A 17,125-nucleotide genomic window follows, 5' to 3' on the forward strand; every position below is an offset into this window, starting at 1 on the left:
TCGTTCACATTCGTTTCCACATGTGTAAGAGGTTTAATATCAAGTAGTTACTGTCAAAACAATTACATTTTTATTAAAATAACAGTTGTGCTAAAATGTGTAATTAATTCCATCCTAGGTATACACTATTTGGCACTGCATTGTAAAGAAAAGTTCTGTCTTTGATGATTTGATTTGATTTGATTTTAAAATTTTGGTTGCGTCAGCACTTAGGCTATTTTACACCCGTCACATTATACGGGGTCCAGCCCCTTATCTTTACAAAGAACAACTCTAACGTTGCGTAAGTAAAATCTTAAAAGCTTAAAATGTTCTGACTTTCGTTAAAAGCTGAGACTGTAAACGGGCACTCAGGACACACAAGGACACAAAACAGGACAACACACACAAAATTATACTGACCAGAGTGCCAGTCGCCAGAGCCTCGTTCGTCTGCAAAACGCAGTCCAGGGTGTACTAACGTGGAAGTGAGGTTGACAGTTGGGTGTACTACGTGGAAAATCACCCCTTTCGCCCCTGTCTTTGATGAGAAGCAAAGTCAAGACCATTGATATGACCTCAACGCGTAGCCTCCACGATATGACGATAAGATGTCACCTACATAGTTCAATCACGTGGTTCCACAAACGAAACCTCCTGCGGTGGTGAGACGAGAAATTTTGAAAGCAAGGGATATGGTTGTGTAAAGAGGGACGGTAGGGGGGAGGCGATGAAGTTCTCTCAGTTTTTAAAGAACGTTTCTATGTAGTTAGGGACTGGTGAGTGCAGTGATACAAAGTCGATATCTTCATCGCTCAGTGCAAGGAACATCACTTTATAAAATGACAGAGTGACACAAGGTTACTAACAATTCCAACATTAACGTTTGCGTCTTTGTATTGATTTAGAGGCAAGATTTAATAGCATAGCTACATTAGTAAACCAATGATGCACTAAGCAAATAATATAGTTCCATAAATTCCATGCAAACATTAGTTTTAAATAATACTGCTTATTGCTTTTATTATCTCATTTTATGGTTTCAATTTTATTAAAATAGTTTTGTATTGAGAAGTTTCAAAACTATTTGCAATTTGTATTAAAAAGCAAAAACATTCGTCATCAAATACGCAAAAAATATGTCTCAGACTTACAATAATTGACATTCTATCGTTTATAGAAAATGTTGTAGTTGAGTATCGAACCGGGGACACTTTGTGTGGCGAGCAGGTATCATAGTGACTGGACCACACCTTCCTTCTTGATCTATCGCTTATATGCTCCTATCCATATGTTGAACCATATTGCACTGTTTTATCTGATATTCATACAAAGTATTTCAAATAGAATATTACAGTTGGTAAAATTTTCGTATCCGCAAAACGTATTTCTTCAATTTTACAGGAGAAATTACTTACCGAATGCAGTTTATTTATAATTGTGGAAGTTCGGGGAAGTGTTTTCTCGCATCGTTCATTGAATTTTGCCGGTAAATCATCTATTTTTCGATATAAATGTGTGACCGATGCACGAAAGCTCTTGAATCCATTTACTTCCAGGTGGATGTAGCCCGTGTGTGATGACGCAATCCCGGTCAGTTTTTCCAAACACGTGTTTTTGTAACTGAAGAAGGTACGTTTCCGCAAATGGTTTGTGGGGCTATGTGTCAATGGTTCGTGGGGCTATGCGAGAATGGTGTGTGGGGATACGCATATTTTTTTCGAAACCAATTTTTAACTATTGTAACCTATACGTGACCCTACCTAACCTAACCTTACCGGAAATGGTTCGTGGGGCTATTTATGAATGGTCCGTGGTTCTATCCGTGAATGGTTCGTGGGGTTATCCGTGAATAGTTCTTGGGGCTATTTATGAATGGTCCGTGGTTCTATCCGTGAATGGTTCGTGGGGCTATCTGTGCATGGTTCGTGGGGTTTTCGAACCTGGAAAAAAAATACAAAATCAGTAACACGAAAGTAGGTATTTTTCGATGAAGAGGTTGCAACACTGCATAACCACTGATCATGGAAAACGCTAGTCAAGATTTCTCCGTCATTTTTCCCCAAGCGAAAACGAACAAACAAGAATTACTCGATATGTCAAAGTTGAGATTATTTGCGTGGAAAAAACGAAATGCCACCTTGAGGAATCCTTAGGAAAGCAGAATACGTAAGTACCAATGTGAAAAAGAACAAAATAAAGGAATTTCAGACGTTTGGTGGTTACTGAAATTTTACCTTTCAATTAAATTAGTGTTTTTCGAAACTATGAAACATTATGTTTTCTTGTTAACTCTAAATATTGAAAACAAGAGAATTGAGAGTTCGGTCACAGACAGGATAGTCCATGTCGTGCATGATTCAACAGTACAGAAGACTGCGAGCTGAGCATGCGCAGTTCTACGATAAGCAAGCATCGTGTTTTCTGCCCGAGACCAAAATTCACAAGCCGGCGCGAAGGTTCTCTCAGCATCATGTCCTCATTGGTTGATTTGCAGCTATGTGCCCAGGAATTTGTAAGCGAGGTATATGGATTGTTAAAGCTTCTATTTTTTTAAAGCATTCAACTCATATTTTACCTCACAGTTGTGCTACAAAGGGTTTAGATTTTCACCAATACCTCTTTGTTTACCCTATTTCTTCCTGCGGGAAGTAATTTAGTATTGGAGAAGCTACATGGAAAAAACATCCTAAGTGGTGCCGACGAGCAATTAGATTTATCAGAAGAAGAGTATTCATATATTCTCCCTCCCATAAATGTCCAATAGCAATAATTCTACGAAATAAAAAGTCGGTTCTACTAAAGGTTTGAACCTGCTATCTTCAGACAACTGGGCCAGCTCTTTACCACTTTCCTACTTTCACTCGATCAGGGGGGCTCTGATCACTGAAATAAATTAAGGAATGACTCACTCCCTCTCTTTTTAAAGTTTTGGCCTCAGTGTTCGGAATCTCGTAAAAGCCATGAATTCCTCAAAAATATTACAATTTTCATTTACAGTTCGAATGCAAAATGTCAATTGTTCACGGATGAATATGTCACACGTTTCGTCAACCATAATAGCAAAATATTCCCGACTTTTAATATCTGTTACCACGGAGCGCAATAGACATCTCCCCAGTGGCGGCGATTGGGTGCCAAAACTAGGGGTTAGATAAGGTTTAGCATAGTACGGGGGCAAAAGTGGCAAAAAGTTGGGGGTGGGGCAACTGCCCCCACGGCCCCCTCTATTCGCCGCCACTGGATCTCCCTAATATATCAATGATCTCGTTCTGAATGTCATGTGACAGCTATTTGTAGCCCGAACGTCCCATCCACTACCCTAGTTCGTCTTTTGAAACTCTTTTTAGTAAAAATGTTAACAATACTTATAGTTATATAGGTACTTAGTATATAGTAATAAGTCATGTGTTTTGCTGTCTCTGGTCATAGCCCCCCAAAGTTGATGGTCTAGAACAGTGGTTTCCAACTTCAACAGGTCCGAGGGCCAAAATTATATCCAGCAGTTGATAGGCGGGCCGCAGGGGGGGAGGTAAAAATTACAAAAATTGTAAGTACTGAACTGAAAATGTAGTACTTTCGCATGACCTATATTTCTAAAATGAGGCAATAGAACAATGGAATTACAAATCAAAATTGTATAATTACAATTTATTTCACAAAAACCCAATACTCAGGCACGTATCCAAGGAGGGGGCTTAGGGGGCTCGAGCCCCCCCCGAAAGTTTTCGTTTTACACTAGATAAAATGAGGTTTTTTGTTCCTTGTGGTGTGAAATAATATAATGTGACGATAATTTAAGGAGAGAAATAATTATCGAGGCAATACAGAGAATGTTCTGTGTCCTTGTTATTGTTAATAGTGCGTATCCAAGGTGGAAATCAGGGGACTCGAGCCCCCCCCCCCCTTAGGGAATTTTTCTGTTTACACTACATAAAATTAGGATTTAGACTTCTTGAATAATGTGATGATAATTTGAGAGAAATAATTATCGAGAAAAGACGGAGAATGTTCTATAACCCTGTTATTGTTACTAGCGCGTATCCAAGATGGGGATTATGTGGCTCGACCCAACCCAACCAGGAAATGTTTCAGTTTACACTAGATAAAATTAGGTATTTGTCTTTTTGAATAATGTGACGATAATTGAAGGAGAAATATTGTCGAGGCAAGACGAAGAATGTTCTATAACCCTCTCATTATTAATAGCGTGTTTCCAAGGTAAGAATCAGAAGGCTCGAGCACCCCTCCCCCCCACACCTTCAGGAAATTTTTCTGTTTACATTAAATAAAATTAGGATTTTGGCTTCTTGAATAATGTGATGATAATTTGAGAGAAATAATTATCAAGAAAAGACGGAGAATGTTCTATAACCCTATTATTGTTACTAGCGCGTATCCAAGGTGGGAATCAGGTGGCTCGAGCCCCCTCCCCAGGAAAGGGAAGTTTTCAGTTTACACTAGATAAAATTAGGTTCTTGTCTTCTTGAATAATGTGACGATAATTTAAGGAGATACAATTATCGAGGCAAGACGAAGAATGTTCTATAACCCTGTTATTGTTAATAGCGCGTATCCAAGGTGGGAATCAGGGGGCTCGAGCCCCCCCCCCCCCCACACACACACACACACACAACACACCTTCAGGAAATATTTCTGTTTACATTAGATAAAATTAGGATTTTTGCTTTTTTAATAATGTGACGATAAGTTAAGGGGAGAAATACATATCAAGGCAAGACGGAGAATGTTCTATAACCCTGTTGTTGATAATATTGCACGTAAACTTTTCTTGATCTTTCAGTATTGTCGCAGCAAACTTGAGCACTATATAGAGACTTGTCAGCATTTGGAAGCTGCACAGCAAAGGTATCGCCACACGTAGAGCGATTCGTTGTAATTTTTAATCTCTGAAAGGCACGAGAGGGAATGTTTTTGAAAAAGTGGAGTCCAACTACTGGCAATATTTATAAATCGTTTATCTGTGCAACGTTCTAGAATATACTGAGGATATACTAAGTACGCGTTAATTAGAACCATTCCTAAATAGAAATTATTTGACCGAACCTTGGATCCAATGAGAAAAATGGCGTTGTCTATGACATCATTTCCTTTTAAGCGTTCAATTCAAGGACTTGTTCATGATTTATTTGATCGTGTTAAAGGTGCTTTACTTCAGTCTCTAATACGAAATTATAAAAACTTCTGGTGAGTTGATTTTTAAAAATGTGTCCGAGATAAAGAGTGGCGTGCCAATGATTTTCGGCAGGAAGAGGGGTTACGCATACTATTTTTGGTGGTCAGTCCTCATTTTGCCAAATTTTCCTGTTTTTGACGTTCTTTTTTTAAGGACTGTGTCAAATGGGGTTATGACCCCTCCAACCCTCCCTTGGGCACGTCACTGGAGATACGTAAATGAGTAAGCATTTGATCATATTGAGAGAAGAAACATTAGATGTCTGCGTTCAGTTCGCAGCACACAATTTGAATCTCGTGTTGTCGAGTGGATTGATTGTACATCTCGTGCATGTGTAACACTTTTGGTTACCTGGTACACAGATGTTTTGATGCCTGATGAGAAGAAATAGACGAACATACATACTAAGATGGTTCCGGCACACAAGGTTAATGGAAACTGAGGAGTCGAGTGGTAAAAATGTTCAGATTTCAGGTTCTGATTAAAATCACAGCCTTAAACAGTGGTGACGATTTAGGGCATAGTTGCTCCCAATTTTTTTGCCTCCATACTATGGCCTCTTAATCCTAAGCCTTGTCTAACAAGAGAAAGTAAACTTTCCTTGCACCTCCCCCCTCCCCCCCGTTTTGGAACCAAATTTCCACCACTGACCTTAAACATATAATTGTGAGGTTCTATCTATACCCCTTAAAAAAATTGTGTTCAGCCCCCCCCGAAAGGAATTCCTGGATACGTGCCTGCCAATACTTATTGATGAATTGAAAGAAATTAAAGAGACACCATACAAATAAGAATCCTTCATAGTAAGTGTTCAATGTGAAAATTGAGCCCGATCTGCTTCTTTTAAGTTGTATTTGAATTTCTGTATTTGAAAGTCTCAGAAGGTGAAGCAGTGAAGAATCTGCCAGTCGGCTTCTGTAGCGGTTCTTGATGAACTTCATTGAAGAAAAAACACTTTCACACGTGTATGTGCTGCCGAACATCGATGTCATTCTTTGCCCAAAACTACGAAGGTTTGGAAAGTGTTCTTTTGAAAGGTATTTGAAAAACTCTGGCCCCTTTTCTTGCCTAGTTTGAAGGAACATATCGCCTTGCAAATCACACAATTCAAGTTGGAGAGAAGCTATTTTGATTTTCAATCGTACGTTTTATGGAGATATTGCTCATTTCGATATTTGCACAAACTATAACAATCAGTCACAGTACAATCAGAGTTGGGACACTGGAAATCTCCTCGTACTTCGTGCGCAGTAAAACAGATCTCTATAGCGCCGCTCTGCAATTTGTTTCTAAAGACACAGAGTGAAGCCTTCGCGGAAGAGGGCGAGTTCATTCCGCATAGCGAAGAGGTGGGAAGCGGGCGAGTTTATTCCGCATAGCGAAGGGGTGAAGATTCTTCTGATTATCATTATTGACTGCAAAATCAATTCTACCTGTGATATTGTCTTCTTCACAGAGCATCCGTTCCTTCAGTAAAAAAAAGAGAACGTATTTTAATAAAAATAAATAAAATTAATGTATTTCGTAAACTGGCTTCCCGGGCCGCAGAAAAAGACAACGGGGGCCACATGCGGCCCGCGGGCCGCCAGTTGGAAACCCCTGGTCTAGAACATTTCAAATGTGTATTTAAAGTTAAGTTCATGTGGCACAATTCAGAGTAAACTTTACAAGAGAAGCAAAATAATAAATTAGATCCTCTTAAGCAAAATTATTTGGGGGGCTCTGCCCCCACATCGATAACATTAGGGGGGCTCGAGCCCCCCCAAGCCCCATGGAGTCGGCGCCTATGCACTCGATCAAACTAAGTTTAAATTTTGTCTTAAGAGACGTCAGCAATCTAGCAAACTTTGTTAACATACCTGATGTTTCACACTAATATATTTTTACAAGCTGGAATAGACTTGAGGTCTGCCACTCAGAACTAGACTTCTGTGTTAACTTACTCTCTCCTGTCTACTCTAATGTGACAAATCTCATGTATCCTAAATGCGAAGTGGTATTGTCACGCGTTGCAAATAATTTCTCATACCATCGTTAGTTCCAGTTTTGGCCACATCCACCGAGCATTTACTTTCTGGACAGATAATAGTGGTCTCCGATCTGAGCCAATCATACACACACTGCAGAAAAGCAGTGCGCGTTGCCTCAAATGGCAACTAGCTGTAGCCGTGTTTTCCCTTCCATGCAATCCCTTTCTCCTCTCACGCGTTCATTGGACGAGCCCTCTCGAGTCTCTACCTGCGCAGAGGACTTGTTTTCGTTCGCTTGCTCCAGATATTCGCGGGACAGAGTGTAGTGTTAAAACAAGACAGTGGTCCCAGGAAATCCATACTAGAGTCCTCCATGGAACCATGTTCGAGCCTCCCACGAACGTTTACTATGGAATATTATTTTAATGTGACAACAATCGTAGACGCACACAAAATATCCGTCCTGGCTGCTTCAGCCCACAATCATCTGTTTCATTTTCACATATCACTGTGTACTGATAAGATACTAAACTACATTTCAACATGAAGACAATGACTATGTTTACTTATGTTTAAATTTCACTGCGTCTTTCAGCTCACGATCCATATTTGAGACCCCCACTACCACAGACAAATGACGGTTATACGTGTACTACAGAGCTTCGAGTGTATACCGTTCGTTTTGCCTGTTCGTGCGTCATTAGCTCGAGCCAAGAAACTCTCGGTTCCATACGCTTTCTAGCGTCGTCCGTGCGAACTGTTTGGCGCCTGAGCGAAATCCTCTCGCTGCAGCACTCTAATCCATACCATATTTTGGTCAACATTTCCCTTCAGTGCGGTTAAAATAACACAGAGAAATCGTTGCAATCAACATTATTTCAAGACCTCTAAAGGTAAACTTTGACCAACATGTGATGTCAACTTCCTTGCGCTTTTATCTGCGTCTTTTCCATACATTTTTCTTTCAGTGTCTTCACCTCAGACTGTGTTTTTTTTATTTATTCTTCTTCCAATTTCGAGTTTCAAGAAGAGTTGATGTTATTTTAAGGGTAAACATTATATCATTCAATCATTGTATTAACATAATTCAAAACCTAAATATCTAGATTAAATTTTTTTAGTGATTTTAATTAGTATAATTTTAATTTTAATCAGTGCTATCATTCGTCCTACGTTTATGGACTTTTAAAATTAACTCAGTGGGGGTTACTGTCGGTGCGAAAATAACTAGGCTACTTGTTACAGACGACAAAAATAGTTATTGAAAAAATTACTTCCCTTTACATTTTGATAACGGAGATTGTTTTCCAATATAAAGTTGTATAGATTCCTAACGAATAGAGAGCGATAGGAATTTGTTTCTATTGCCTTAGTATTGTTTTCTCATTCATATTGGGGGTTAGGCTGACAACTCTGCACTGTAAAAAGACATGTCAAGAAACAGCAATATAAGGCCATGGATGTTCCCAAGGTAAAATATTCCGGAGGTAAAATAGTCCCCCGTTCGGATCTCCGGGTGGGGACTACTTTGGGAGGTCCCTGGACTAAGGATAATATCTACATTAGGAATAAGGATATTAAATTAGGCACCTGGAATGTTCTGAGCCTTTACCGGCCTGGGGCATTTCAGTGTACAGTTAATGAGATAGTTAAGTATAAATTAGATGTAGTAGCTGTCCAGGAAGTTAGGTGGCCAGGAGAAGGGAATTGTAAAACTAAAAATTATACTTTTTTCTATGGTGGTACTGAAAATCATAATATTGTAACAGGCTTTTTCATAAATATAGAATTATCTCGGCTCTTAAAACAGTAGAATTTATTAATGATAGGATATCATATGCAGTTTTACAGGGTAGGTGGTGTAAAATTATTTTAATAAACATACATGCACCAACGGAAGATAAAGATGATAATACTAAAGATGATTTTTATACAGAGTTAGAACAGGTCTTTGATAAATTTTCTCAGTATGATATGAAAATTCTGTTAGGTGACTGTAATGCACAGATTGGCAAAGAAGAGACATTTAAACCCACGATTGGTAAAGAAAGTCTTCATGAATTAAGTAATGATAATGGTATAAGATTGATTACTTTTGCAACCTCAAAGAATTTAATTGTGAAAAGTACCACTTTTAAACATAAAGATATCCATAAATATACCTGGTCTTCTCCAGATGGCAAAACTCATAATCAGATAGATCATATTCTCATTGATAAGAGAAGGCATACTAGTATAATTGACGTTCGTACACATAGAGGTGCTGACTGTGAAAGTGACCATTATTTAGTATTATTTAGCTAAATTAAGAGAAAGACTGTCAGTGATAAATCATAAGCAACAACATCTAAAAGTTATAAAATTTGATACAGGAAAGTTTACTGATGAAAGAATTAAGAAAGATTACCAAATTAAACTGTCAAATAGATTCGATGTTTTGCAGGATTTAAATGATGATGAAAATATAAATGAAACAGACGTAAATAAGAATTGGGAGCACATATGTAATGCAATAGAATCAGCAGCTAAAGAAAGTATAGGATATCATAAACCAAGAAAAAGTAAGCCATGGTTTGATAATGAATGTCATAATCTAATAGAAATAAGAAATCAGGCTAGACTTAGGTGGTTAAATAACTCTGATGATACAAATCTAAGCAATTATAATAGAATAAAGCGAGAAGTTAACCGCACGTTTAGAAGTAAAAAAGAGATTACTTGAAAAGCAAAATTAACGAAATTGAAACAAACAGCAAAAATAAAAATATCAGAGATTTATATAAAGGTGTAAATGAGTTTAGAAAGGGGTGGCAACCTAAAGTAAACTTGATAAAAGATAAAGACGGTGATTTTCTAGCTGACCCAAGCGATATTCTAAATAGATGGAAGAACTACTTTAATGACCTTTTAAATGTCCATGTAGGAGATAAATCAGAAGTAAATGAAGTACACACAGCAGAACCTTTAGTTCCAGAACCTAACTTGACTGAAGTAAAAGATGCTATTAAAAGTCTAATGAATAACAAAGCACCTGGCATTGATTTAATACCAGCTGAATTAATTAAATATGGTGGAAATTCATTAATATGTCAAATTCATAAATTATTTTTTTTAATATGGAATAAAGAAGAAATCCCTCAACAGTGGAAAGAATCCATAATTGTTCCTGTGTTTAAAAAAGGTGATAAAATGAACTGCAATAATTACCGTGGAATTTCTCTACTCTCAACAACATATAAAATATTGTCTAACATTCTTTTAACAAGACTAACCCCATATGCTAATGAAATTATAGGTGATTATCAATGTGGATTTAAACGTAACAGATCAACTACAGATCAAATTTTTCACATCAGACAGACACTTGAAAAAAGTGGGAATATAATCAAAATGTCCATCAGCTATTCATTGATTTCAAAAAAGCATATGATTCGGTCAAAAGAGATAAATTATATAATATATTAGTAGAGTTTGGAATACCTAAGAAGCTTGTTGGAATGATAAAAATATGCACCAGTGAAACAGAAAGTAAAATTCATGTGGGTATTAATATGTCTGACAAATTTACAATTCATGATGGGTTAAAACAAGGAGATGCATTATTTCCATTGCTCTTTAATTTTGCCTTAGAATATGCTGTTAGGAAGGTAAAGGAAACTAAAGAAGGACTAAAATTAAATGTTGTGACTCAGTTGTTAGCATATGCAGATGATGTAGACTTACTGGGGGATGATGTGAATACAATTAAGAATAATGCTAAAATATTTTTCAAAACTGCTAAAGAGATAGGTTTGGAAGTTAACAAAGAGAAAACTAAATATATGCTTACAGGCCGAAACCAAGTGTTAGGTAATAATCAAAATCTAATTAATGATAACAACTCGTTTGAACCAGTTTCCAAATTCAAATACTTAGGAGTAATATTAACAAATGAAAATTATATTAAAGAGGAAATAAAAAGTAGGCTTAATTCAGGAAATGCATGTTACTTCTCTCTTCATAAACGTTTGTCTTCTCGTTTAATATCTAAGAAACTTAAAGTTAAAATATACAAAACAGTAATTTTGCCTGTCGTATTATATGGATGTGAAACTTGGTCCGTTACATTGAAAGAGGAACACAAATTGAGAGTATTTGAAAATAAGATCCTTAGGAAAATCTTTGGACCTAAAAGGGTTGAGGGGACAGGTGAGTGGAGAAGGTTACATAATTTAGAACTACATAATTTATATTCATGTCCAGATATTATTAGAATAATTAAATCAAGAAGACTTAGGTGGGCAGGCCATGTGGCACGAATGGGAGAGGAAAGAGGAGTTTACAGGATTCTTGTTGGAAAACCTGATGGTAAGAGACCTGTAGCAAGTCCAAGACGAAGATGGAGGGACAACGTTGAGATGGACCTAAAGGAAATCGGTAGGGATGGAAAAGAGTATATAGATCTTGCTCAAGATAGGGACAGATGGAAGGCCTGTGTTGCTGCAGCCATGAACCTTCGGGTTTAAGAAGGCTAGAGAGTTAGTTGGTTAGTTAGTATTGTTTTCTATCACCATTTCGCTAATGTACGAGGGCAGATCGGAAAGTAACGCACAATATATTTTTCTCCCCAGGTATTGCAGCTGGAATGCTGAAATTGCACGACGAGAGAGAGTTTGAAGTTTGCACCACAGAGGGTATTTTTTTTCCTGTGCAGCTCTAGCGAGAGAAGCCTGACCTGAACTACGAAACAAACATGGCGCGCATGTTACTGTCGTCCACGTGTGAAGAGCAGTGAAGTGTGGTTCGATTTTTGTTGGCCAAAGGGCATACACCGAGTGAAATTCACAGGGACATGCGTGGCGTGTATGGGGACGACTGTCTGGACCGTAGCAATGTCTCCAGGTGGTGTACATTCTTTCAAGAGGGCCGTATGAACCTTAGTGATTAGCCACGCTCCGGGCGGCCGGTAACAGCTTCAACTCCGCAGAATATCCGCGCCATTGAGGCAGCAATTGTGAACGACCGGCGTGTGCACCAGCGAACCTTATCGCATACGTTCAAAATTTCCTATTGACATTGTTCATGACACGTTGAAATTCCGTAAAGTTAGTGCTCGCTGGGTGCCTAAGAACCTGACAGACCACCACAAGGGCCAGCGAATGATAACAAGCATGGATCACTTAACGCGTTACGCCGCAGAAGGGCATGCCTTTCTGAAAGGAATCGTCACTGGTGATGAGTCGTGGGCGTACCACTACACGCCCGAAACCAAGCAGCCCTCTATGGAGTGGGAACATGCTGGTTCCCCAGTACGAAAAAAATTCAAAGTGACTCAATCTGCTAGGAAAGTGCTTGTGAAGTGTTCTGGGACATGTTTGGTGTGCTATTGGTGGACTTTGCTGAACACGGGACCACCGTGAATGCTGCAGCCTACATTAAAACTTTGGTTAAGTTGTGTCGTGCCCTTCGTGACAAACGCTGCAAGATTCATGCTGATGGTGTCAAACTTCATGACAATGTCCGTCCCCATGTTGCTGCTCCTGTTCGTGAGAAACTCACCGAATTTGGGTGGGAGGTGCTCCAGCATCCACCATACAGTCCGGACCTGGCACCTTCGGACTTTCATCTGTTTGGTCCCATGAAGAAATTCCTGGCCGGCCATAACTTTGCGACAGATGCGGAAGTGAAATCAGCAGTCCGCAGATGGCTATACTCCAACCAAACGGACTTCTACGAACAGGACATATTGAAACTGGTACCACGATGGGAGAAATGTGTTGAGAAACTTGGTGACTATGTAGAAAAGTAGGTCAAAGATGTCAGTTCATTTTTGATTTGTTTGGTTTTTGTTACATATTACACTTTTTGCGCAAGAAATTATTGTGCGTTACTTTCCGATCTGCCCTCGTAATTATCAATACTCAGCAGCGGCGATGGGGTGGGGGAGGACAGGTTGCTTCTACTTGGTAAATAGGGCTTAGCATAAAGAGGCAATAGTGCGGTGGCAAAAAGTAGGGGGGTGACTGCCCCCACGCCCACCCCAACCCCCAAAATCGCCACCACGGTCATGGGATTAAGATATCATTTGGGCGTGAATTTCAAATTAGATGGTCCGTTCTATCTTTAGTTATGTTGGTGAAATCATATAATTATTACCTTAGTAAGTACTTTTTTCACAACACTTTCATAGAATTAATAAATATAAAACATATAAATTAAAAATCAATACTTAATTTCCCTGCACCCACCTGAACGGCAAGGGTGCCGAAGAGAACGTGTAGCAGAATCGCCGCCATTGCAGTGGTGCATGCAGACAAGAACTTCTTAAAACTCAATTGCGCAGAATTATGAGGTGAGCATAGAATTTCTTGCTCGTAAACAGAACTAATAAACATGTGGTGGCAACACGTACCGGCATGGTCAATGATTTTACACCAACTTGGTGTGTGATTCAACAGGCTTTTAATGTGCGCAGCGTGCGGTTTTCCATAGGGCTTCTGGATCCATAATGTGGCATTCAAAAAGATTTGGACAATCCTTTCACAATGCGTTGCCGTACATAATGGCGTACTTTACCGGTTGCTGGGAAATGTTATTGTGCTTATAATGGCCTTCAGATTGACTGTACTCTTGTTTGAACTTCAAGTACAGACAAGTTCAAGCTACATGTACTCAAAATGTCCTCCATATTCATTTCAGCATGCTTTACACAATATGTTCCAAAAACCTTTAACAAATATGATATTGTCATTCTAATGGTCATGGGCAAAACGTTGGGAAGGAGTATATTATTAATTTTACACTGTTTAATAATGATACAAATAATTAGTAACCCTTATACAAATATAATCATTACAATTATTACCAAGAGTTATTATTATTACTATTATTAACATTTTACTATCATTAGGCTGCTGAGAGTAGACCTCTGCAACATTATTCCTCTATGTACGGCCTTGATTAATGTACTTAATTACAACTGTCATACGACAGGTGCAGATCGTTACAACATATCTCCAAATAGAAACATTATTTTGGGGGATAATGCCCCTTCCCCCCTTGAAAAATCCTGCGAAAGCCCTTAATCATTAATGTCGTAGCTGTTGTCACTCTTGCTTCCTTAATTTCATGATGTCAATACTGTATGGTGCTTTTCATTTATTCGCATATCTTTTGTTTTCCGCACATTGATTTTTCATCCAGTTTCTTTTCCCTATTTCTGCAGTTTTAATTTTTGAAAGCGTATCACCCTATTGAGATGTCGAAAGGCAGAGGTCAAGTGGAAAAGTTCAATCTTTTAATCTGTCTTTGACCCCCCTTTGTGTGCTTGTGCTTCCTATAGGTTCGCGGGTCACAATTGGCCTGGCTGCATTGTTATGCGTTTGACTGACTGTTAGCGTTGATCTGCCGGCTCTGTCAACTTCTATTGTCTCACATTTCAACTGCCTGCACAAGGGATTCGGAGAGAATAAAGACCTGCTGAATGACGTTCCATTCTCCCCTCCTCTCATTGCTGGTCTCTGTTCCCAACATCAAGTACAATCAAATGTGTTGGCATGGACATGTGTGTAGCAAGGAATCCAAGCGACGTTTGTACATGCATGGTAAAGAAGATATGCCATATCCTTATAGGCAGCAACCCAAATCTGCTTTCAAGTATCCGGTGTTGCATAACGTACAAGGATGAAACTTTTGTTAAGAGACTGGCAGATAACTTCAAACTTCTACCTCTGTTTTCACCACTTCTTCGGGATATGTTATGGTTTGCATCGATTGGTTGATTGATTTGGTTTATTTTACTTTGCTTTTCTGATACTTTTGGCTAACCGCGACGATGAGGACGAATGATAATACAGTTGGTGCTAGAGCAACAATAATCATACCATTGAACTCGTGACAAAATTTCCTATTCAATTGAGGTGACACAAGCTATGGTTTCCATTTAAAATTTTCAAGTTGAATTCAAGATGGCGGATTTCAAGACGGCGGCTGTCATCTTGATGTGCCCTTGAGATTGAAACCTGTGACACCTGGGGTCGTAGCACACTGTGATAACCACTATTTTTTCCTATCGTTGGTTTACTTCCTGTTGGATTACTGAACCCGTTCCTCGCTACGTATATTCCTTACAACACTGGCACGGGCTGTTTCAAGACATGAAGCAACGTCACAGATCCGATCGAATGTTATGTTGGGTTGCATACAGGCGGCAAAACGGTCTTTTCAAAGTTCGTAGCGCCAAAACGACGTACCAACGATAAAAAATGGTACCGAGACGAGTTGTTCGTCTTGATGTTCTCTACACGCTTGTGTGTGTGTCAATGTTTCCATCCTAGATCATTCACTTCCAAAAATTGCATTTTTCATTCTAATCATCTAGTCACCATTTCTGTGGCTACAAAGTGTTGTGTACGAGCCATAATTTTACGTGGCACCAGGTTGTAAGTAAGAAAGTGTGTGTGGTGTGTATGTTTGTGTGTGTGTGTGTGTGTGTGTCTCTTCTTAAGGATAACTATGCAATTTGAAATATGCCATGAAGGTATGGGGAGGAGGTGTGGAGTTAGAGCCCCACGTCCATTTGTAGAGATGACGTTCACAGCACCACGCTCCGTCCACATTTCCCCCACAGTTACCCCCAGCTGGGTGAACTCCAGAGCCGCTATGTGCGAGAACAATTGCTTGGAAAATTACCCCTGAAATCACCGACTCCGGGAATCAAACTAGGGTCTTCCGTAAGCAGTGTTGCAGTGCGGTGGCCTACAGCGGCTCCATACATACACACACACACACACACATACCCCGCCCCCCCCACACACACAGAGGGATAGTGTGATAAGTCAATACCTATTTTTAACTTTACATAATATAGAATCCATTTAACTGAACATGCCACTAACGCTTAGCACAGAAAAGCGAACAAGAATTGCTGCAAGGTACCAGCACAGACAAGGGTATATATATATATACCCTTCTCTGTGGTACAAGGTATGGAAATCGGTAGAGGAATATCTTATTTCCATCCGACCATGATTTCTGCCAATTCCATGCCGTGGTCACAGTCCTCGGGAAAGATTTGCTGGACGTAATGAAGCTTCCAGGAACGGAAATGTTTTTGTTTTTTTCTCTTTGCAAAACAGTGTCCATGATACAGCCCGCTCTGTCTGCTGGACTGACGGACGGACTCTTTAGAGCTTGTGCAACATTCTCTTCCGCTCGCAAGGTTGACGGTCGACCAGTACGTCGCGCATCCAACGAAGAATCTGTTCTCATCAATTTACTGTGTCTTTCTTTTATGATTTTGGGATTCAGCGTTTCACTTTTTCCCACTTGGACTTGAACTACGATTTCCTTACCTCGTATCTTGTAGCAATTCTTGCTCGCTCATCTGTGCTAAGCGTTGGTGGCATGTTCAGTTACCTGCAACATAAATGATACAGAATTAGTTTTCATCCCCTGTGATAGTTTTCATTATACAGAGTGTCCACAGAGTCCTGTCCCTTGAACTTTGAATAGCTATAATTTGGTAACGAAATGTCGGAGATGAATACGACTTTAACACAAGAGAGCATGGTCCTTTGGCATGTTTTTGCGGTTGAAAGTAATACACCACGTACTTGAAGAAACACAGGAGGGGGAGGGGTATCGTGCAGGGTGGAGAAAAAATAAACAAAAGCATATTTTTGCCCCAAAACTTCTCTCAATTCCTGGTTTACGGCAACCTTCTCTGAAATTTTAGTCTCTACGTACACAGAAATGTCGAAGGAGGCTAATTTTTTTTTGGTTGCAATGTGTAGGGTGACAGAGAAATGACATTTTATGACGTCAGCAGGAAATCCTACTTTTTTTTTTTGCACATTTTCACGGCAGTTTGGAACGCTGCGAGCATCAAATTGCACGGCACGATGCATACTGGGTACCTACACAACATGGGAAGAAAAAGTACTGACATTGACGAATACATGCAGAGTCTGATGAAGACCTTGCTAGAAGGTTGAAAAGT

The 17,125-nt window shown here is 39.3% G+C and overlaps 1 protein-coding gene across 1 annotated transcript in view; it reads right to left on the minus strand.

The window, feature by feature from the left end:
• Positions 1–17,125, minus strand: part of LOC146003546 (uncharacterized) — a 295,640-nt gene that overhangs the window by 86,769 nt on the left and 191,746 nt on the right. The window contains exon 2 of the mRNA XM_083141840.1: positions 13,374–13,446. Within this exon, the coding sequence (XP_082997966.1) occupies positions 13,374–13,421 (48 nt within the window). The 5' untranslated portion in view covers positions 13,422–13,446. The remainder of the gene's footprint in view (positions 1–13,373; positions 13,447–17,125) is intronic.

Source organism: Lepisma saccharinum, chromosome 20 (assembly GCF_977018435.1).
Source record: "Lepisma saccharinum chromosome 20, izLepSacc3.1, whole genome shotgun sequence".
Classification (NCBI taxonomy): Eukaryota; Metazoa; Arthropoda; class Insecta; order Zygentoma; family Lepismatidae; genus Lepisma; species Lepisma saccharinum.